The 23,443-nt window shown below is 37.6% G+C and overlaps 1 protein-coding gene across 2 annotated transcripts in view; it reads left to right on the top strand.

Moving 5' to 3' along the window:
* The first annotated feature begins 2,333 nt into the window (after nucleotides 1-2,333).
* SPRED1 (sprouty related EVH1 domain containing 1) overlaps nucleotides 2,334-23,443 on the top strand; it is a 111,552-nt gene continuing 90,442 nt past the window's right edge. For both annotated transcript variants that reach the window (XM_054565604.1, XM_054565603.1), the window contains exon 1: nucleotides 2,334-3,460. In XM_054565604.1, the coding sequence (XP_054421579.1) occupies nucleotides 3,429-3,460 (32 nt within the window). In that variant the 5' untranslated portion in view covers nucleotides 2,334-3,428. The remainder of the gene's footprint in view (nucleotides 3,461-23,443) is intronic.

The raw sequence follows: 23,443 nt of genomic DNA, 5'->3' as shown, positions 1-23,443 counted from the left end.
TTAAAGTCACAGAACCTATCAATATTAAGTGAGGACTTACAGTACTTTAAAAAAGAACTGTTTGGGGACTACGTCTTGGTCATGGGATTGGGAACAATCTAAAAGCATTAATTTGGGCTCTTGATTATATCTTGCTCCTTCTGGTAGGCACTGTGTGTGAAAGCGACCAGCATAATGCCTTGCAAATGACAGGAAAGATGGTTTTCATATCTTCTCCCAAAGTCTGTTATCGATAATTTCCCTGATGCACTTGAACCTCAGATACACATTTCTTGCAAAGATAATGAGGTTTTGCAAGTAACCCAACGTTCCTTGTACTTACTTAATCATAAGTCTGAGAACTATCATTTATTGATGACTTACCAAAGGCCAGGGTATGTGCCTAGCAACATTGGTACATAGAAAAAAAAGAGTTATTTATTGAACGAACAAGGCTGTTGAATGCTCTACACGAAAACTTCTGAGCAAGTGCCACTGCCTGTCATGGAGTTTGTTATATCTCTTTTTTACAAAAAATCATAGGAAGAGCTAGGATTTACTGAGCTTGTAATCTGTTCTAAGTGCTTTATATATATTTATACTTATTAATCAGCACAACGACTCTATGTAGGTACTATTTTCCCCATTTTACACAGACTGAGTTTAAGTAACTTGTCTAGAACACAAATTTCAACTGATGGTACTTGACTGAAATCTGAGCAGCTGAAGCAGTCACCAGCAGTACTGGGAGGAGAGCAGGCCAGTACCAACACTCCCAGTTACAGGTTCTTAGTAGGAATAAATCTCAGGTTCAGAGGTAACAGAGGCAACGTCTGATTATCCCAGATCCTCGCACCCTTTCCTGTCACCAGCATTACCCCTTCCTCACTTGGAGTAAGGACAATGCTGCTGCTGCTGCTGCTGCTGCTGCTGCTGCTGCTGCGGCAGGAAGCAAGAAACCTCAGAAATTAACTGAATGCTTTTTTTGGGGAGGGGGCAGGCCGATTGGTTGGGCTTGTTTACTCATTCGTCACACATTTATTAAGCATCTACTATGGGCAAAACACTGTTAACTGGCCAGTGTATGCACTCCTGAGAACTGCAATCCTGAAACTTCCTGAAGACAGATGGCAGAAGAGGAGTGCTGGCTCGTGTGGGAGGTTCTCCCACTTTGTTCTTCCTCAGGAATTGTTCAACCCTTCAAGGTGGCAGGAGCAGCAACCTCCATTCACAGGTCGCACAAACCTGAGAATGAAGAGAAAAAGCACTGCGCACAGAGCTAGATGGATTACCTCAGGACAAGCATCAGAAAATCTGGAGCCCGCTTGGGATTCAGTCCCCCAGGCCGGATCATATCGACTGGCTTTCTAGGTAGAGAAGAGATAATAGAATTTGCAAAGCTAGGGGCTCAGAGTCCTCTGGTCCAGGAGCCCCTATACTCCAGCCCGCAACTTAAGTAGGTTTTTGTGCAAAAACCTTTCGAGATGAATGCATACATTGTCCTCTAACAAAGCAAACGTGACAGCTGCCTATTCAATTCTCGTTCCGCCTCCGTTCAGAGCAGTTCATGCCACAGAGGCATCTTCTGCGCTATAGTTATGCAACCTCACTCGCCGCGGGAGTTATTTCCTGTGCTTCTGGCTGCGCCAGATTCATGTAACACGCCTACCCTGGGCTTCAATGGAAGTCGTTCTCCATTAACAACCATTCTAGCTTTTGGAGATGAATGCTCTGCACAGCATACCCCTTGCGCAGTAAGAATCCAAGATATTAAAACCAACTCTCTTCTAACACTCGCGCACACACATAGCACCCGCTGTGCATACAGCTAGGACACTGCAGCAATGCAAGCAGAGGACAGCAGGCGGAGCTCTCTTTGTACAGTCCCTTTTCTAACCCCCACCAACTAAAGATGAACTCATGCCAGTTCCATTCTTTGCTCTGCAAGAACACACATTCACACACACATATGTACACACATACACACGTCGGATCAGAGTAGCCTCCAACATTCTCCTTGAGCACACTGACATTCTAGCCTCCTCGTTCAAGCAACTTGGATATTCCAAAGCGAGTAACTGGGAGCACCGCGCCGCAACAATGCAGCCTCCCAAGCAGCTCCCAGTGCAGCTCACACCCCCGCCCCCTTTCGCAGCGTGCCAAGAGTTTGGAGCGCGCGCACGCACACCGAGCCCGGTGCCTGGCGTATCCCTCCGCCTCCCTCCTCCCTTTCCCCGCTCAGTGGCTCGACAACGATTTGGGAAATGAAGGGAGGAGGGAACTACTTTCCTGAAACTTGCTATGCTGCACACGACTTCGAGTTGCAGTGATTCGCCCAGAGACCGCAGCATTTAGTCCTCCTACCCACACGCTTCACAGCCCGGTTACCCTTCTTGGCAACCCCACCCTGTGGTCACTTTGGCCCCCGCGGGAAGCCGGCGGCCTGGAGAAGTCGCCAGGGACTACTTCGCCTCCTCCTGCGGGAGCCCCCGGTTCGGGCAGCAGCGGCGGCGGCGGCGGAAGGAGCGGGCGGCGTGAGCGCTTCCGCCGCCCCCCTCGCGACTCCTCTCTGGCGGGTGTGGGGAGGTGAGGAGCTGGCCGGCGGAGCTGCTGCTGGGCACCGGCTGGCGGGGGACCTGCGGCCGCTCTCCTCGCTATCAAGTCGCTTCTCGGAAATCTGCTCCTCGGGAGTGGCCGTTCTTCGTTGGCCTGGGTGGGAGAGATCGGCTTGCCTGCCACCGCCGCACACGCTCCTCGCCGCCCCCTCTTCCCCCTCTGGAGTCGTCCCGGCTGGAGCGTGTCTGGAGGAATCCGCCACCGCAGGCCCCTCACCCGGTTCCGCTTGTTCCTGAGGACCGCCCCACTTGCTGCCGGGGGCTGAGCGGGCAGCCTGCAGCGAGGCGGGAGATGGTGGGGTGGGCTCCGGTAGGACCGCGCTGCCGCCGCCGCCTGGAGCCTGGGCTCGGCACCCCCCTGCCGGCCCCCACCAAGCTGAGCTCTGCTTCCTCCTCGCCGCATCCCTGAGGGAAGCGCCGCCTCTGCTCCGGGCTTCTCCGCCCGCCCGCCCGCTCGTTCCCTGTCGGACCCCGCCGCACTCGACCCCAGTGGCGGGAGGAGCAGCTCTCCAGTCAGCCCTTGCAGCCCCCTTTTCTTTTTTCTTTTCCACGAACACTCCCCGGCCTCTTCAGATCACTTGGCTGGACACTAAACCGAGGGAAGAGGCTGGGGTCGCCACGGCGGAGGTTGTTGCCGCCACCCCCCTGCGGGGGTGGCCGGGGTTCCCGGCTGGGGGGGCACCGTTCTGGGTGAGGCATCCACCATGGTGAGGCCCCTGAGCCGCTGCCCCAGCGCCCCCCCGGCCGTCGTTGCCTCCTGCCCCTCGGTGCTGCTGCTGCTTCTCCGCCTACTGTTGCTCCTCCATCTCCAGATCGGATCACGGTGAGGGAAAGATGAGCGAGGAGACGGCGACTTCTGACAACGAGTAAGCGCCTCATTGATCTTGATTACAAACCCCCCCCCCCATCCTTCCTCCGCTGTCCCCCAGACCCCTCGGCGACTTGGGTGCCGGAAAGCTTGCAGCCCTAAAGAGTTCGGTGCGTCTTGTTCTGTACATAACATTTGCTTTCTTTAGCCTTTTAATTTCATGGCAGCAATCCCCCCCCCACCCCATTTAGTGGCTTTCATCTGGGGAAGGGTATAGAGGGTTGGGGTTGGGTGGCAGTTTTATGTCCAGGAGATGGAGTAATGTGGATGGACGGATGGAGGGCGGCAGGATAGAAATTACCCGTTTGCCTGGAAGACCTTTGGCCTGTCCTTTTTCACTTTAACATGTCAATCATCATATCTTGAATATCCATCCTGCTTCCTTTACAGCTATTTCACTTGCTAACTAATGTGTGGGAGCACCTCTTGCAGCAAACTGCTCTTGAATCTTAATTCGATGAGTCAGTGACTCTTAAATACCGATTAAGCCTCCACCCCCACCCCTTCTTTTTTAAACTTATGACCTGTAAGATTCTTGTAAAAAATGGGGCTGGGGAACATTTTTTAGAATTTAATAGGATAAAGACATCTGGAGTATGGGAGATGTTGAACTAAAATTTTTTACCTTTGCGACCATTGGTCATGTCTTTATCAGGTGCATACATAAATTTTTGAATGCTAATTTTTATTCCTCAGCTATATTAAAATACACCGTTGACGTTGACTTAACAGTATATTGCTTAACATGTTGATGACTTCATTGATTAACTTCTAGAGTATCCCGTTTAAAGATTGAATTTTGTCAGTTCTTTTGTCAGGTCAAACAAAATACTTTGCTTTTTACACATTTTACTTTAACGTTAACAGCTGCTTGTAAAAATAATGGTGCGATGACAGTTTTCTATTGAGACGCGATTTAATTTCATGCAGGGTATTAGCTTTTGTTTTCTTGCAATTCCGGTTTTGCTTATCTCTTGAGGGTTGGAAAGAGTTAAGTGAGTTAGGGCTAGTCCTAGGATGCATTCCTTTAAATAAAGTGCATTCCTCCAGTCAGACCTTTTTGAGAGAACTTTAAAAGTCCAAAGCCTGGGCCTGTTTAACATAAAATAGCTTGAGAAGTGCCAAGCAGCGTTTCTCCTTCCCGTTCCTCCCCCCGCAACACCCGCTTCTGATGAGCGGGTGTGGGAGAAGGTAGATTGCTGCAGTGTCAGTGCATTCTAGAAGCTGAGGTGGCCGCCATGTTCTCCCTTTTTTTGTGAATCGCCCTCATTTGCATAGCACACTCTTCATTCATAAAAAAAAATAATTAAACATCCATCACCTTGGACATCTTGAAAGGATTTCCCCAGAAAAAAAATTCGAGGCTTGATTGTATTCATGTAGATTTTTGAGTTCGGTAAGTAAGGAGAATTCGAAGTTATAGGTTAAATTAGAAAACATAGGCACCCACAAATAACTACCCTTGTTCTCAGAATGTTGACACAGTTATGTGGGAAATATCAGTTCTGGGAGGTGCTGGGATCACGTGATCGCCTCCATTCATAAAATACCTGGCTGTCCATTCACAGTGCAGTACACTGTCTCACTGCCTCCCGCAGATTAGACCTAGTTTGAGAGAGATCAAGAAGTATTGTATCTCAGATAACGCCTACTTAGAAGAAAAACTACTAAAAATTCTGAACGAAATGACGATAATTTTTATTAGTATCTCTTAAGAAAGTAGCTTGGATCAAAATGTCAAGTTTCTTTTAGAGATGGGAAAAGACTACCATATTTAAAGTAAAATACTGAATACCTCCTTGTTGGATGCACTAATAGAAAAGCAAATGAGGAATGTGAATTGACACACGTGTAAAATACAGTTTCTAAATGGGCTCCCTTTGTAATACTTGCCATGGACAAATCCAGAGTGCAAGTTTTTGGTGTAGTGATGTCAGTGTGCTGTTACACAAAAAATAGGGTAAATATTCCCAGTGGTTTAATCCCAAAGATGTTGATACTTGAAACACCAAACGACATTTTTTAAGAAATTTTTTTTATGGGGAGGGCTGCTGCTTTTTCTTTTTCTTTTTTTAGATTTTAATTGTACTTAGTATGGGACTCACCCAGATTTTTAGAATTCTATTTTCACAAATTTATCCTGCTTTATTGATAAGTTACTCCCTAGGAGCTTTGTTATGCACTCTTGGAGTTTTACTTTTTTTTTTAACATTAGAAAGTGATGTCTTCATCTGGTAATTGGCTTTATTAATGGCCACATTGTGCATTACCTAAACCACAGTGAACTTCTTTGGAATGAAGCTTAAAAAAAAATTATGTATTGATTTTAGAAAAAAGGAGGTGTGGGGAGAGAATAGAGAGAAGGAGGGGGAGAGAAAGAGGGAACAAAACATCGGATTTGTTGTTCCACTTATTTATGCATTTACTGGTTGATTCTTGTGTGTGCCGTGACCCAGGATCAAACCAGCAACCTTGGCATAGTGGTAGGACGCTCTAACTAACTGAGCTACCTGGCTAGGGCTGGAATGAATGCAGCTTTTATTCTGATAATTTATGTATCTTATCTTTAATATATAAAGTAACACTTTGAAATGGCAATTTATTATTTGTAATCATATAATCACATTATGAAGAAACAAGAGATATACTTTGGCAGATATTCTTGAAGACTTATAGTTTAAAACTCTCCGGTAATGTGGATTTTATTTATAAAATCCTTATGTGTGTATTTCCCCTTTTTCTCATTTTTTTAAAAGCCAGAATTAATAGGAATTTAGTTACAGTAGAGACTGTTCTTAACACTTGAATGTTTTTAACCTGATTTCAAACTCTAGAAAAAAAGTGAAAATCACCAATATCTTGAAAAACCTTAAATTAACCTATTCTAGCCATTATGGTAAAATCCAGTAAGGCCTTTAGAGGCCTCATTTTGAAATCCTCTATTACATGCCATATTATTTGAAATGAGAGGTCTTTGTAGAGAGATAGCTTCCAGAAGCTGATTGTGAATATATATTTAACCAAGAATTAGCGAAGGATCTGTTATGTGTAAGATTTTGTCTTACGCAATACCAAACTTGGTAAAATTCAGCTTTTCTTCTTCAATCTTCAGTAGGAACTGGAACCGAATTAAAAGTACCGTTTAAAAAGGATAACATCCTCCACTCAGGAGTAATGTATTTCAGATAATGTAAAAAATGGTCCTTAAAGTGAATAATAATTTGTTTGCACTTCTACTACTAAGATAATGTCTTCACATTTGATATATAAGCACACTTTTCCTTTCCTATGATGTTGATGAATCATATTCATATACTGGATTTTTTACTATGTGCCAAGCACTTTGATAAATGCTTTACCCATGTGTTATATGACTTATGTATATATGTGTATTTTCAACAGAATAGAATTGGGTAGTAGATACAATTATAGCTTAATATTTTTGTGAATCTTTTCCTTCTAGGGTACTATAATTTTAATGGCTACATTACATTCAGTATATAACATACATTGGTTTTAATCGATCTATTTTTGGATATTTCTGAACAGTGCTGCATGTGATCCTGAGTTGTCTTCATCCAAATATATTATACTTTTTCCTTGAGATGCTTTAGGGATGGAGTTAAAAATAAATGCAGTTTTTAAAATTTTATTCTTTCATCCAAATTGTCCTCTAGAAAAGAAAACTCAATGTATGAGAGTGCTTATGCCTTGAAATGTCTCTCCAGTTTTAGAAATAAATTTTCACCAATTTTGAATGAGGAAATGAGATCTTGTGCCTATTTTAAAAAGGTGCTAGATGGTAAGATAGATATTTAAAAAAATTGTGAGGTTGTTTTGGGTAACAACTATTTTAAAATACATTATTGTAAATAGAATTACCATGTATGTGATCATACAAAAGTCATTTGCAGATTATTTAACTTTTACCAACCTCTATGCATTATGGTATAGTGTAAAGAACATTGAACTTGGAATTGGGAGATGCATTGCTCTCCTAGCTGATTCAGTCTGTGATTCTGGGCAAGTGACAGTCTCCTTGGCCCTCAGTTTTCTCATTTGTAAATCAAGGTATTTGAACTAAAGCATTATTATGGGTGCTTCCTGTATTAACTTACCCTAAAGTAATATGGTGGTAGACATACTGCAAGCCATTAGACTTGTAACATACATATTTGTTAATTTTACTGTATTGTTGTTTTTGAAATATTTAAGCAAATAAAAAACTTATGGTAGAGATCTGGTAGGATGAGGAAATAAAAGCATCAATTTTGAAGGATAAAGATAAAAAATTTAGAAACAATTGGTATGTTCAGAATTTTTAACGATTTTCTTATTTTGGGCTTAATAGCCATGTGCCTTTGATAATATGTCATATGTACATCACAGATGGGGAACTTTGTGGTGCTCTTTTTAAGGCTATTGGGTTTAAACACCAAACTGAGTATTTCTAAAAGGAATACTTACACTGACAAGATTATTAACTCTCTTGTTTTAATTGGCCAAGAAGTGCCAAGAAAAAGTCTTTTCATTTGGTTATTCATACAAATCATTTTAATCTAACACTAAAGGATAATTTAATAGATTAAGAAGTTAACACAAATGTATTTTTTATTTTTTAACATTTAGATTTAGTTTGGTGTTTATGACAATTTTTTTTCATAGCAGCATCTCATTTTAGAGGCCAGAACCATAATCATTACAAACTCCTAACATGTTGATTTTTGTGGCACTCAGAATGGTTTTGAATGAAAAAAAAGTATTAATGTATTTTTTGTTTAAACATAGGTTACTATTTTTGTTAAAACAGTTCATTAGTAATGGATCATAGACTAAGGTGTTAACATTGCTTGAGGCATAGAGTTTTTAGACTTCAGACTACTAACCTTTAACTGAATTATGATTTACATTCATTATTGAAAGAAATATCAAGAAACCATAGCAGAATTAGAAGTCCATGTGACAGCAATTGTATTAGTTCCCTAGGATTGCCATAGTAAAGTACCGTAAACTAGATTGCTTAAAACAACAGAAATTTACTGTCTCACAGTTCTAAAGGTTGGAGTTCAAAATCAAGCTGTTGGCAAGGCCATGCTCCTTTAGAAATCAATAGAAGAATCCTTCCTTTTCCAAGCTAATGGTGGTTGATGGCACTTCGGCATTCCTTGGCTTTCAGCCGCCCAATTCCATACTTTGTTTTCATCATCATATGGTGTTCTCTCTGTGTGTCTCTGTGTCTTCATATGGCCATTTTATAAGGACACCATTCATTGGATTAGCAGCCCACCCTATTCCAGTGTGACTTCTTCTAAACTAATTATATTTGCAATGACCCTATTTCCAAACAAGTTCACTTTCTGAGGTACTAGAGTTTTGGACTTCAACATTATTTATTTTTGGAAGGATGTAATTCACCCATAACAGCAACAGAAATCAGATTTTTTTAAAAACAATTATTGTCCAGGAGTTAATAGGTATCTTGAAATAGCACTTATTGTGGTCCCTACTATGAAATTATCATAATTATTAAACTATTGCTAGGGCTTATATTTTAATGCTAATAAAGAAGCACATATATTTTGTATTACTCTTTCAAAATTAAAAATATTTGGTCAATGTAATTTTTTTTTTATAATCCCATGTATTTTATTTTAAGCCTTTAATATTGTCTGAGAAGGGGACCATAGGCTTCATCAGACTGACAGAGAGGTCCATCGCATAAGAGATTAAGATCTCCTGCTATAGAAGCCTGAACTCAAAAATACATATATACATGGGAAAATTAAGAAAACATGAAGGATAAGATGAACAAGTTCAACATACGGCTAACAGTTCCAAAAGAAGAGATAATGGAGGAGAGGAAATTTTCAAAGATAATGGCTGAGAATTTTCAAGAAGTAGCAAATTAAATCCAATTCAGTGAACTAAACACAAAACAAAGCCTCACAGTGATACTGGGTTTATCTTGAGATTGCAAGAATGGATCAATGACATATGAAAATCCATGTAGTTTATCACATTTGAATATTAAAGGAGAGAAATGATACAGTTTTAGTAAGTGTCAGAAATGCAGTATTGTCATTTAATCTTTGCGCATAATGTGGAAGTGTTCATAATTTATAGATTTATAACAGAAATGTTCATAAATACAGATTTATATTATTTCTCCTCTCTAGAATTTAGATTTTTAAATTTTTCTGATTTAAAATGTGTTAGATTTGATCAACTTTAGGATTTCTTTTAGTTCAAGAATTCTAGAATTCTTAGTGATTTTCTTTGTATTTTTGAACCATATTTAATGTAGCATTCCTGTTACTCATAATATAGAATTTATTAGTGAAGATTACCTTGTATGTAAAATTTTTGAATTATCTTGAAAGGCATTTTCTTTCTGCACTTAGAGTGCAAAGGATAAGTGTTAGTAAATTCAACAGTGATTGGAAGTAACATTTAAACTGATTAGTGTTATAATTTTATTTCTAAATTTTATTTGTGTAACAGGGCTGATAATTTAGATAAAGGCCATTATGACTTAGAAGTACAATGTAATTGTTTTGCTGGGAGTATTTAATGATACTATTGCATATGATTAAGCACATCTTTCTTGTTTCTCACATGTTCAGAGATTACTTTCCCAAATACACGATTTTTCGTATTTGTTAATGGCTACTCTATTCATGTCCTATGACAGGATTACCATTCAAATTTAGTGAATCGTGACTTTTCTGATGCCACTTTTTCAAAGTTATCATACGTTTCATCATATCAGAATGTTTTAGTAACTTGGGCATAAAGTCACCAAACATTTTTTTACTGCTTTGTTGTTAATTACATTGGTATTTTGAGATTGCAGTTAGGGATCACTTCTGGGTTTGCCCCCTTAATAACATGTACAAGCATTTCACAATTTTAGTGGCTGAATTATGTATATGGATTTCTTAGAAGCTTTTCAGGACAGATACCATTAGTAAATTTTTTTTCCAGAATTTCAGTTCAGTGACATTTGAGTGCCACCTAGACACTTGACTTTTCTTTAGCCTTGGCGATACAAAGATAAGTAAAACCTGATAACTGCTTTCACTATCCAACAAGGGAACTAGATCCTTCTGAAATGTGATGAGTGCTCTGCATATGAAGTTATTCAAGGCTGTAGGAGAAAGTGATTCTATTGGGGGGGGGGGGCGTGGCAGGGTGTGAGTTAGTGTGTGAAGGAAGGCTTCAGAAAAGAGGTGGCATTTTAGGAGTCAGCCAGAGATGAGTGGGAAAGGGAAAAGATATCCCAAGAAGAGAAGGGGAAAATAAAACAAAAACAAGCACAGAAGGTTTGAGGAAAAGCAACACATTTTTGGCTAAACATGTTTGGAGGAGATAAAAAACTGTGGGGCCAGTAAGTTGTCTATATTTTAGCAGTCTCAGAACAAAGAGTGATGGCTAGGCCTGGAGCCTGAGGTCCACAGCATAAATGTGACAGAAGCTCCTGGAAACTTTTTCAAAACTTTTTTGAGAAGTTGGGGGAAATTTATTAGTAACATTGGTTTTGAACATAATTCCCATACATTTTTCAAATAAAGCACTAAGCATTCAAAGAAAATTTATTCTTTGAGCTACCCTCCCTCTTCACTACAACTCTTAGGTAAGGATAATAATGAAAAAGTACGAGCCTAAGTCTTTATCATGAAGGCAGTAGGGAACCATTATTTTAAGTGAGGAAGTGATATCAAATTTGTGTAGAAAGCTAAACACCAGGGCTCTTTTAGACAGATGATTAGAAGGAAAAGAAAATAAACTCCATTTGAGGAGGAAGATGTAATAATAGTAATCAAGGTAAAGAACAGCCGGAAATAGTTCATTTGGAACTGTTGAGGATGAATTTGTAAGGCAATTCAGATTTCCGGTAAGTATGATTGTATGACTGGATATGAAGGAAGGAGTAGGAAGAGTGTGGGATGACTTCATTTTAAATTTGGGCTGCTCTGATGCTTTTAAATAAAGTACGAAGAGGAAGAGGTTTTTAAGGGGAAAATAACTCAATTTTGATCTTTTTGATCTTTGATAAATTTATGGGTGTCTACTATGTATCAAAGTAGAAAATATCCTATAAGGTGTTTTAATTACAGATTTGGTGCCCAAAGAAGGTTAAGAGAGCAGAATTAGAGGTGACATATTCAGCGTATGTAATAGTTGAAGCTAGTGGAAAATTGCCCAAGGAGAATATTAAGTAGAAATGGAAAATTGGTTACAAACAGCAGTGTTTTTAAGGGAGAGTAAGAAGAGACATCAAAAGACAAAGGCCTTGAGAAGTAGGAGAGTTCAGAGAGAAAGTATTTAAAACAAAATGGGAAGTAATGAAATGGAGACAGTAAAGAGTAAGGTTCTACTCTTTAGGGGGAAGTTAGGAATTGAGATTATTTGTTGAATGAGGTGATGTCAGTTCTGGAGAGGAAGGAAAAAAAGAGGTTTAAGGAAAGATGGGTAATGAAGAGCAAGGCCTGGGGAAGAGGAGTCTATCAAGCTGTTTTACTGCTTGTCAGACACAGTGCTAGATTTAATCCTTCTAACAACCATGTGAGCTAAGTATTATCCATAGTTTACACACAGAGATATCTGAGACTTAAGAGAGGTTCAGTTAACTTGCCCACAGACACACAAGGGAGTAAGTATTAGAACTGAAATTCAAATGGCATAGTATTTATACCACACTGTACTCAAACACTTAAAGGCTAGACTCAATTTTAAACAAATAATCTTGAAGTGATAGGTAGACACATGGAATTAACAGCTCTTTTGAGGGACTGGAAATGTTAATAAAGTGAAGAGCACATAGAGTGGAACTGGGAAAATTTGAAAGATTTTGATCAGAGAACAAAACTCCAGAGTGATGACATATGAAGGAAGATTAAAGTAGAAACAGGTTTTTGGAGTAGAGGAGCCAGGATCTAGTTTATTTCAAAAGGTAAACAATGTGGCTGTTCAAGTTGCTGGGTAGGTATTAGGAGGTGAATTGGAGAGGAATTCTGAGCCAACACCAGTGTATTTAATGTGCATGTGGGATGCGGACTTAAAATGGTAAGACATCTGCCTGTACAATTCAGAGAGACAGGAATAAGGGTCTTGGAATTGGAGGTTGAAGAGGAGGGTGTCAGGAAGAAGGAGGGTAATAAAAGAGAAGGGTTTCCCTGGGAGGCGCTGAGATTATTGGAAATGATAGGATATCATGTAATATTTGCTCTCTCAGGAATGAGGAAATTAGAAAATAGAAGGGAAAATAGACCTGTGAATAAATTATCCAAATTTGGATTTTTATTAAAAACTTTAAGATTTCTGAAAGACTAACCAACATGTTGACTTTGTCCAAATAAATTATATTGTCTCTGACAGAAGATTTTTTATTCTCCGGGTACTCCAGTCTTAATGGTTGTAAAGCCCTTTTCAAAACTAAATTCTCTAATCAAATTTCTACAATTTGGTGTTCACAATTAATTAACGTGATCCAGTGGTTACTGCTGACTGTCATATTAAGATTTTGACATAAACTGTCTTTGTGCTTGATTCTCCATCTGTACAATCAGGATAATGTGTCCCTACTTCAGAGGAATGTTAAGATAAATTTAACTGCCCCTCCCTCAAAAACATTTTTTGATTAGAGGTAAGAGAATATTAAAAAAAAGAACTTAATTCTTGTAAAGGAAGGTACTATGTTCATGAAATAATCAGTGCTTACTTTCACTTAGGTAGGTTTACTTTTTGAAAAAATTATTTAAGATCTTTATGCTTGCAGTTTGTTGACTTTTTTGAAAGGATCAAGTAAATTTTTATTACCAATTAGAAGTGACGTTCTTAAAAATCTCAACTCGACCAGATATGAAACAACTTAAAAATATTTAAAGGTGTATTGATAAAAATCAGACTTTAAAAGAAAACAACTCGTTTGTCATTACCAAAACAGATGTCTAAGTAAATATAATAAAAACCCCATGCCGCATAGATAATGCAGATATTTCTACTTATCTGATCAGTAGGCAGAAAGCAAGCACTTATGGTCGTGAGCTCCAACTTTGGTTCTTTTCTTATTGCTGGGATTTCATATTTATTTCTTTTTGTTGAGTGACTAAAGCTGATGTTGGTAGAGGTCGTAGGCAGGCATTTACTCAGTCCTGTCCTGCTCAGCATCAGCAGGTAGATCTGCTATCTTTGCCATCTTTGCCATCTTGTGATTTAGGGATTTCTGGGCATCTGAGTCAGTAATTTAAGTTGCAGCCGTACTGACATTGAGGTGGCTGCTGACCTGGGGTCTCGTTTCCTTGATTTTCCTTACCTTCTTTACTGCCGTCCTCTCTAGGCTGACTTTGGCAAGGAGGGCTCCTGTGGAATCCAGGTCTATAGCCCTGACACACATTCTGTCTCACTGGTCTACCTTGGTTTCTGGCATCCTGATTGTTCGCACCCTTCATTATTTCTCCCTGTGCAGGAGGGTTGGAGTACTGTGGTTGATGCCCACAGAGTTTCACACGTAGTGAGGTGGGAACTAGGACTGTTGGACCAGGACTTTGGGAGAACTCTCCAATCCTTCATTCTTTTCCCCACTCTTGCTATTTCGGTAGTTCTGCTGGTACTTGTGTGGAGAACCTCTGCAATGTGGATAGTGTCTATAATCATTCCAGTCTGCTACAAGGCTGCCTACTGCCTTGCACCGGAACTCTACCAGGGCCTGCAACATTTGCTGCCTCTGTACCCTTATGTCCTTCAACAACATCAGACTCCATAGTCTTTCCATCTCCTACATTATGAAGGCACTTCCTGGGGTTATTCTACTTTATGTCAGTCCAGTGGATAAATATATTGTCCTTGGTGTCATTCCTGTTGATGAGACCGTATCAGTTTCTTACATTGAACCATTTTACTGTTCCTAAAACCTTCATTGGGATGATTTTCTTGCCCCTGCCGGCAGGTACCACCAGGGTGGTGCCAGGCTTGGTGTCAGCAAAGCTGTGGGGCAGGGGGTGGGGGTGGTGACAGTGATGATGGATGGTGGGCGGCTTCTGGGCCTAGGCCTCATTGCTTAGGGTTGTGGTAATGGTGACTGGGGCTGGCTGCTGCAACTGTGGCTCCTTCTGGAATGTGATAGTAACTAGGCCAGAGGTAGCGGTACGGCTACTTGGTGCTCTCTGGGGTCCACTCTCCTCCTGGTAGGGTTACTTTTTAAATTTTTTAAAAATTGATTTTAGGGAGAGAGACAGAGAAACATCAATTTATTGTTCCACTTACTAGTACATTCATTGGTTGATTCTTGTATGTGCTCTGACCAGGGATTGAACCCATAACCTTGGCATCTTGAGAGGATGCTCTAATCAACTGAGCTATCTGGTCAGGGCAGCAGGGTTACTTTTCTTTTTTTTTTTTTTTTGAGAGAGAGAGTGGAAGGGAAAGAGAGAAACGTTGTGAGAAACAGTTGCCTCTGTGTGCCCCCCCCCCCGCCCCCCCCCCCCCCCCCGGGACCAGACCTACAGCCTAGGCACATGCCCTGAACAAGGGAATTGAACCTGTGACCTTTCTGTTTACAGGATGATGCTACAACCAACTGAGCCGCACTGGCCAGGGCAGGACAGGTTACTTTTTTAAAAGGATTTGACCTGCTGGAAAATTTATATTTCAGTTTAAATGCTGAAACATAGCATTTTAGAAAAACTTAAATATCTAAAAACTCCAGTAAGCAGAAAATAATATAAATCCATATTGTGAACATTTTCTTCCATGTTCTGAGCAAAGATTGAGTAAAAAGGATATAACATGTTGGGTAAAGACCTAGCTCTAGCTAGTCTTTTTGTTTGTTTGGTATTTAATACAAATATTATAGCTAGTTATAAAAGGAGTATATTTCTAGACCTTGTTAATGAAAGCAATTTAAGTACCTGGGCACATTTTGGAAGTATAAATAAATTCGACTTCTGTCATTTTCAGTAGGAAAAAAATCCATCTTTCTCAATTGTAGGAGCTTTCAAATATTGTATGGAGGGCAAAAGTCTACTTCTGTGGGAGAGAAGGGGAAACAGATTTTTTCCAGCTTATTAAAGCTTTAGATACTTTTATGCAACTGTAATCAAACTTGGATTCTTATTAATAGATTATATCTATCAATATCAATAGGGATCCTAGTGATAAGTGAGATAGGCTCAATCTGCTAGTTAGAAATTCATTGTTCTTGATTTAATCTGTTTAATTAGGACAGCTAAAGGTGTATTAGCTTATGTTTTAGTTTATTTTATAATCATCAACAGAGCTAAAACTTGTTTATATTTTAATTTAGGCTATTGTTTAGCCTTATTATTCTAAAACGGTATAATTTGTTAATTTAAAAATAACTGCCTCAGATACATAATTACTGAAACTTGGATTAGAAATGAATTTGAAGTTAACTCAAGATTCTTAAATGAACATAAATGGGGAACTTATAAAATATGATTAAAAATTGTATGTACTTTTTTTTGTGAGGGTTATTTGAGCCAAAAAGCAAACTTAATTAACTTAGTAAAAATGAACATACAACAAATAACTTTAATTATGTCAAATTAAGATATTCTTTAACTCTGTATTATGATCATTTTTTAAAGAAAGGGGAGAGATAGATGAATGAGACAAGCTAACTTCTAACCACCTTAGTTTTCTTTAGCAATTTTTCTTGGTCTTGATACTTTAAGAGAACAAACTTAGCTTCAGGGTGAGCCAAAAAGAAAAAGAAATGTATGTACCTTATGTTATATAGACCCTATTGGCATATGAGTCTGAACTTGTATAATGTGTACTACCTATCCACAGGCCTCAGCATACATAAAAATACTAGTTTGACTTATAATTACTTATTACTGGCTAACTTCTGGTCATATCATTTGTGTATATACACCTTCTCAAATAGATTTAGCTATGTAGTGGGAAGAGAATGAAACTGAGTTAAATCCTTTTAACTGATTGTTAAAGTCTGAATGTTTGGGTTAACTGACTGATATGGTCTGAATGTTTGTGCCCCTAGACCCATCCCAAATTTCTTTATTGAAATCCTAATCCCCCAAAGATGATGATATTAGGAGCTGGGGACTTTGGGAGGTGTTTAAATCATGAGGGTGGAGCCCTCTGGAATGTAATTTAGTGTCTTATGTATAAAAAAGAGGCTCCAAGTAGCCATAGCCAGGTAGCTTAGTTAGTTCGTTAGAGTATTTTCCCCAATATGCCAAGTTTGTGAGTTTGAATTCCATTTGGGGCATGTACAAGAAGCAACCAGTGAATGCATAGATAGGTAGAACCACAAATTGATGTGTGTGTGTTGTTTGTTCATTTGTTTGTTTTTTGCCTGTCTCTCTCTCTCTCTCTCTCTCTCTCAATCTATAAATTATAATAAAAGAGAGAGGCTCCAGGTAGGTCCCTAGCCCTTTCTATACTATAAGGGAAATGAGAAGGCTTTGGTTGTGAACCAGGAAGAAGGCCTTAATCTGATCATGCTGGCATCCTGATCTTGAACTTCCCTGCTTCCAGACCTGTAAGAGATGCATTGCTGTTGTTTATAAGCTACTCATCACTACTTTGTTGTAGCAGCCTGAATGGACTAAGACACTGACTTCTTTTTTATGTTTTGGAGAAGACAAGGAGCACTAATTACATGAAAGAAAGAAAGAAAGTAATTAAAAACCCAACACAATTTTTGCTTCTAGGTCCATATGTATGTATTTTACTTGTTTTAGTAAGGGTATGTACAAATATTTATTCATTTTTTTACCTAATATACTTAATATAAATAATTTCTGTGCTTATACATAGATTTTTAATAATCATTATTTTAATGCCAGTATTTCATCAAGTTGTACCACAAGTTTGCATAGCTATTATCTTCTGGGTAAATACTTCAGGTTTTCAGCTCTTTCCTATTGTAAATAACATTGCAATGAGCATCATTTGCATATAATTTTTTTCTGCTCAATTAAATTCTTAGGATGAGTTACAGGAGTGAAATAATAGTCAAAAAGTATGTATTTTTTTATTCTTGATATAACTTGTTCTAAAACTTAACTTTTTTATATTGTGGATTATTTATAAATGAAATTCATTTTCATATTTCTTACATTCCATTTTTGTTCTTTACTAGCTTGCTTTTTTAAAATATAGCTCCTAGTATACAATTAAATGATAGCTAACAATCATTTTAAATACAGGGGCGGGAAAAAGTATGTTCACAGTTGTGAGTCCACGAAACACAGAGTTTATTCTTATATTACTTATTATTATTAACCTACTTTTGCCCACCCATATATTACTGCTGTTATTACCCTCATTTACAAAGATGAGGAAACTGAGGCTTTGTAAAGTTAAATAATTTGGCAAACACTACATAGCTGGTGAAGACGCTAAAACCTTACCCTACATTTAAACTTTACAGTTACACTTTAAACTTTTGGCCCTGACAATGACAAATACATTATACCTTTTGACACTGTGTGTGTGTGTGTGTGTGTGTGTGTGTGTGTGTGCATGTGTGTATGCTTGCACACACAAAACCTTTCCTAAAACAACTTAGATTTACAGTGTGATGACATAGGCTGACTTTTGTACTTTGTTTGTTTTCAATAAAAACATAATGCTGGTCAAGATACTTAAAAGTAAAAAATCCCGTCCTAAACTGCAATGCAGTGTATGGGATGTTGCCTTCTAAGAATGTATCTCCTTATTGATACCAAAGAGTACATTTGTGTTCAGCTTATTATTTCCTGAAATAAGAGATAATACTCAAAGTTATAGGATCCTCAGGAGAGTACATTTCAAGGTTGAATTGTGAGAGAATTGCAGGGGAATTCAGATATGAACTGCTATAGCCAGAGTAAAGATAAGTGTTACATCATTGCTTCTCAGATTTCTTCACTGAAATGCCTGGAGAGATAAGGGAATGCATTCTAAAAGCAGCCTTTAAAAATAAAAAGTATAGAATTATTTTGAAATCTAGTAATCTCAAACATTAATGTGAATATGACATTCTAATCAATAATGTAGTTTTATTTCCAATTTGAAATGTTTTACATTATTTTTGTTAGGAAAAATCGGAAAGCTCTTATCTACAAAAATCTTTTGTGCATTTATATCCTATGGCATTATGTGTCCCTAGTCCATGTGGTGCTTTAATGGAGATACACTCTCTTGAGAGAGGCAGCATTTAGGATATATCCAGAGTGTGCTCCCGAGACTAGGGAATGACTGTGCACTCTAATTATAGTGGTTGCCATTTTCAAACAAAAAGTAGGGACATATAGATTCAGCAAAGGTTAATATAAAATTTTTGAAGTATAATAACAATATAATCACACTGTAGGAAATTTGGAAGATGAAGAGAAATACCTATGTAGATTTTCTTTTATTTACTTATATTAAAAGTATTATAAAGGTAGAAATATAAAGAAGCGGTCTTAAATTTAAAATGTGTTGTTTCTATAAAAACTTCAGGTAGGTCATGTAGTTTTTATAGACAGTGAATTACCTGTTTTGGAAAACATACATTTATGCTAATTGGCACGCTATAAGAAATCTGCAATATTGTGTAGAAAAGGAAACTCAGATTCTCTTCTCAATTTTGCCATTTACCTCTGTGACTTAGAGCAGATCTTTTCATATGTGAGAGTGTCTATGCTAATGAAGACAGTAATTTTTTCACATTTATAAATCACTTTTTCTTGAAAATTACATATATAAATGGATTTATCTATGAGTTTTGATTTACTTTTAGGGAAAAAAAGGGGTTTTCTAGAGGATTGGAATAAAAAAGGTGGATAGGTATAGAAAAGGTTTTAGCAAAACCTTAGTGAGAGAAAGAAGGCTGAGGAAAGTGAACCTAGACCTTAGATATGAAATGTGTAGGGCTGTTTTGAGAGATAAATGAGCTCTATATAAGGAATAGGTAAGTTAAAGGTACATTACCTACATATTGGGAAGTTATATAAAATACCTATATAGTTAAAATCAGTGAGAAAATTTGGGTGGTGGTGTATCAAATGAACTAGAAAAGGCTTTTTTAAATATATTGGTTGTAACGAAACAAATTCACAAGGATGTTGAGATCATGTAATGAAGAGGGGGAGACCCTAAATATTTTTAAGTGATTAGGGAATGGAAAATTAGAGTTTGTTTTACTAGACCCTTTACTTTTAAAAGCTATTTATTATTGATATTCTGTCCATTATTTGGTCATGCTCTCATTGTTGCTTTATTAATGAAAGTAAGGTAATTATAAGAGTTTTTATAGGCTGTAATGTTGAAACAGTTTTTGATATACAGCAAGCACTAAATGTTTCGCAGTATGCATTCAGATGTGGCCTCGGTATCTTAACCTTATTTTCTAAGTTTTTAAGTCTGTTCCTCAATTGCAATAATAATCTTATTATCTTAGTTGAGGAGGTATTCCAGCCTGTGTTAGTACATCTCCAGCCTTTGAAATGATCAAACTATAAAGGGGTTATAGAAAAAGAAAACTAATTTTTTACTACTAGCTTATCATTCTCTCACAGTTCTTTCACATGTTTTCGTTACTTTACTGAAAGATACTTTTTTTTCTGTTAAAATTTTTTCTATTTCCATTTGCTACTATTTGGGCCTTTGGCAGTCTAAAGCAGCACTTCCATTAGAACTTTCTGTGATGATGGAAATATTCTGTTTGTGCTGTCCAATATGGTACTTAACGTGTGGCTATTTGGCTAATGAGTACTTGAAATGTAGCTTTAGGGAATGAAGAACTAAAATTGTAATTTTATTTAATTTAAATAGCCACATACAACTAGTGGTTTCTGTTTAGATAGTATGGATCCTGTGTGTTTCTAATTCTTAAATCCCAGCAAATTTTTGAAAACAACAAATGACTTGTTTTTTAGTCAGTCTTAGCCAGTTTTTGAAGAAAGTTAAAAAAAAAAATTTCACAGGGAGTTAGCTTGAGGTAGTGGAGCATTTTCCAAAGTGTGGAACTAGCCCTGCTATGTAAGATAATTTTAGTTTTATCACTAGCATGGCATTAAATTAAATTGATAAGTTATTTCTTTCTCAGGACTTTTTGCATTTTAATTAACTAAAGCTGTTTGGGTACATGCGATTATAATAAGGAAGGAGTAATATCAATCTCAATCTCCGGTAGACAAGCCAATACTGTTCGACTTTTACTATATTAAAATTTTTGATACTATGTATTTATGGCTTGTGATAGTTTTGTTTTAATTGGCTGTAGTGAATAAAATCTTTTAGGAACAACATTTTTTTGGATAAAATACATGGTACACATATAAGGCAGAGTGTTGATGAAGGTAGTAAATGTCAAAACAAAAACAAGCTTGTTACATACCTACTTAGTAGGAGGAGAATTGGATTGGTAAGGAATCAGGAGCCCTGCGGGTCCACTAGTTTGCTGAGGCAGTCTGTTTATTTTAGGTAAGGTTTCTGCTTTGGCAAAAAGGGAAGAGGTTGGTTGAGAGTGAGAAGCAATTTTAAATTTTAAAATGTGTTTTATTCTGTAATAACTTCTGATCTTTTTTTTTAATTTTCACCTGCCAATATGTTTATTGATTTATTTATTTATTTTTTTGGCAGAGGTGGGGGGATGGATGGATGGATACATAGGCAGATAGATAGATATAAAGGTGAGAGAGAAACGTCAATCGGTTGCCTTCCGTACCCACCCTGACTGAAAATCGTACTGCAACCTTTTCGTGTGCAGGAAGACACTCCAGCCAACTGAGCAACCAAAATATTATGGGCAAGATCATAATATTTTGTATGGTAGCTAACACATATTGAGGATTTTGCTCTATGTCAAACATGAATGACATTTATTCCTTCACTCCAAAATAGATTATACTTAACCCTCAATCCTTTTTTAAAAACCTCTGGTGCACCAGTTATAAAATAAGTCACAGAATGCACAATATTGGAATATAGTCAGTAATGTAATAACTATGGTGGCAGAATTATTGTCATCACTTCTTAAGTATATAATGTTGAATTAGCGTGATGCACATATAAAACTAATATAATACTGTATGTCAACTATAATTATATAAAATAAAATTGGTTCAGTTGATTGGAGCATCCATATGTGCACGGAAGTGTTGCAGGTTCGTTCCCTGGTAGGGATGCATGGGCAGGGGTGGGAGTGGAGTGGGGTGTGGGGCCACTGATGAATGTTCCTCTCATAGATGTTCCTCTCTCTCCCTCTCCCTACTCCCTTTCTTCTTCCTCCCTACCCTTCCTTTCTCTCTAAAAATCAGTGGGAACATGTCCTCAGGTGAGGATTAAAAAAAAACACACAAAAAACCCTTAGGTGTACAGAATTGGATTAACCTTTATCTTGGTTCATGCTGTCATCATTGGTCTATGCATGAGCTTCTGAAATCTATTTTAATGTTTTATTTACTTGACAAATACCCAGTCACAGTACAGTCTAAGAATCAGGACCTTAATGATAACATACATCTACCTAATGTACATCTCTCGTATTCCCTTGTCTTCTCAGAGGTCACTGTAACCTGAGTTGTGTGTTTACCATTTCTTTCCTATTAAAAAAAAAGTTCTGTCACATAGATGTATGCCTAAACAGTGTCTCATTGTTTATATATTTGAACTCTCTAAAAGGAATATATTTGTTTATATGTGAACACTCGGAACTTGATTTCTTTTTCTCAGTACATTACTAAGATATATCCATTTTTCGTATACTTTTTTTTTAATCTATTTGCACTGCCACATAATAATCAATTTTGTGAAGTTACCACTCTCTTGTGTAAGGGTATTTGAACTGTTTCTAGGTATTTGCTGTCATAAACATTATTACATTATGTAAACATTTTTATAACATGCTTCTGATACATACCTGCTAAATGTTCTCTGGAGTATATATTTAGGAGTAAAATAGTTGGATTGCAAGATATGTTGTGAATTTTCAAGTTTATACAATAATGCCAAATTGTGTCCTAATATAGTTCCAATTTGCGCTTTTACTAGCAATCTAAAAGAATGTATATAAAATTTTACTTAATGGAGTTCTTCTTGATTTGCATTTTCTAATACAGGTAATGATGTTTGGCAAATTTTCTTGAGTGTTTACTATGTGCCAGACAGTATTCTAAATACTTTATGTGAATTAATAAATTTTTTTAATGCCACAACAATTGTTTTGAGAAGATACTTTTATATCCATTCATAGGTGAAGAAAGCGAGGCTCTGTGAGGTTAAGCAAGTAAATGACAGAATTGGCATTTATCCTTGGTCAGATTACACTGCAGTCTGGCCTCTTTATGATCCCCTTCCTTTTCTCCCACCCATCTCTTGGCCTCTATGTACTTGCGATGGTGAGTGTTGGTTATTTTATCCTTATCTTATTGTGTATTAGGATTGTCCATCGTGTAGTCTTCCTTTAAAAAGCAGTCTCTTACTGAACCTCAGTTTTCCTCTGTGCTAGAATGAGTAAAATGGCTTAAGATGGCATTTTTTGGCTCCCAGTGCTTTGTAATTTGACCTACTCTCCTATACAGTCCACTATATTCAGAATAATCTGTTATTTGAATTTTCTTGTATTAAAATATGAAACAATTTAGTATGCTTTATTCTATTTGAATTTAATTTTTTATTTTTAATATAGTATTTTAAATATTAAGTAGTTAAAAAATTCTGGAGTGGATTTTATTGTATACTGGTCCTCACATAAGCTTTTGTACATACATTGTGAACTGAATGAAATTTTTTCCTTTAATATTTCTAGGTAATGTGCTTGAAGTAGGGCATTATTAGGCCAGTCATCTTTGTTTATCAACTGCTAGATGCTCAGTAGATGTTTTGTGTTTTACCTTGTAGGTACTGAGTGTTTTAACATAGCATACTACTTTAAAATTATAGTTTTTGGATGGGTTGGTTAGGGGACGAAGGGATTGAGCAAAAAGGAAAAAGGACTCATGGACATGGACAACAGTGTGTT

The sequence above is a fragment of the Pteronotus mesoamericanus genome, unplaced genomic scaffold (assembly GCF_021234165.1).
Source record: "Pteronotus mesoamericanus isolate MK-2021 breed Mesoamerican mustached bat unplaced genomic scaffold, CSHL_Meso_final contig_164, whole genome shotgun sequence".
Taxonomy (NCBI): domain Eukaryota; kingdom Metazoa; phylum Chordata; class Mammalia; order Chiroptera; family Mormoopidae; genus Pteronotus; species Pteronotus mesoamericanus.
The sequence above is the reverse complement of the archived record's forward strand: the minus strand, read 5'-3'. Positions and strand labels throughout refer to the sequence as shown.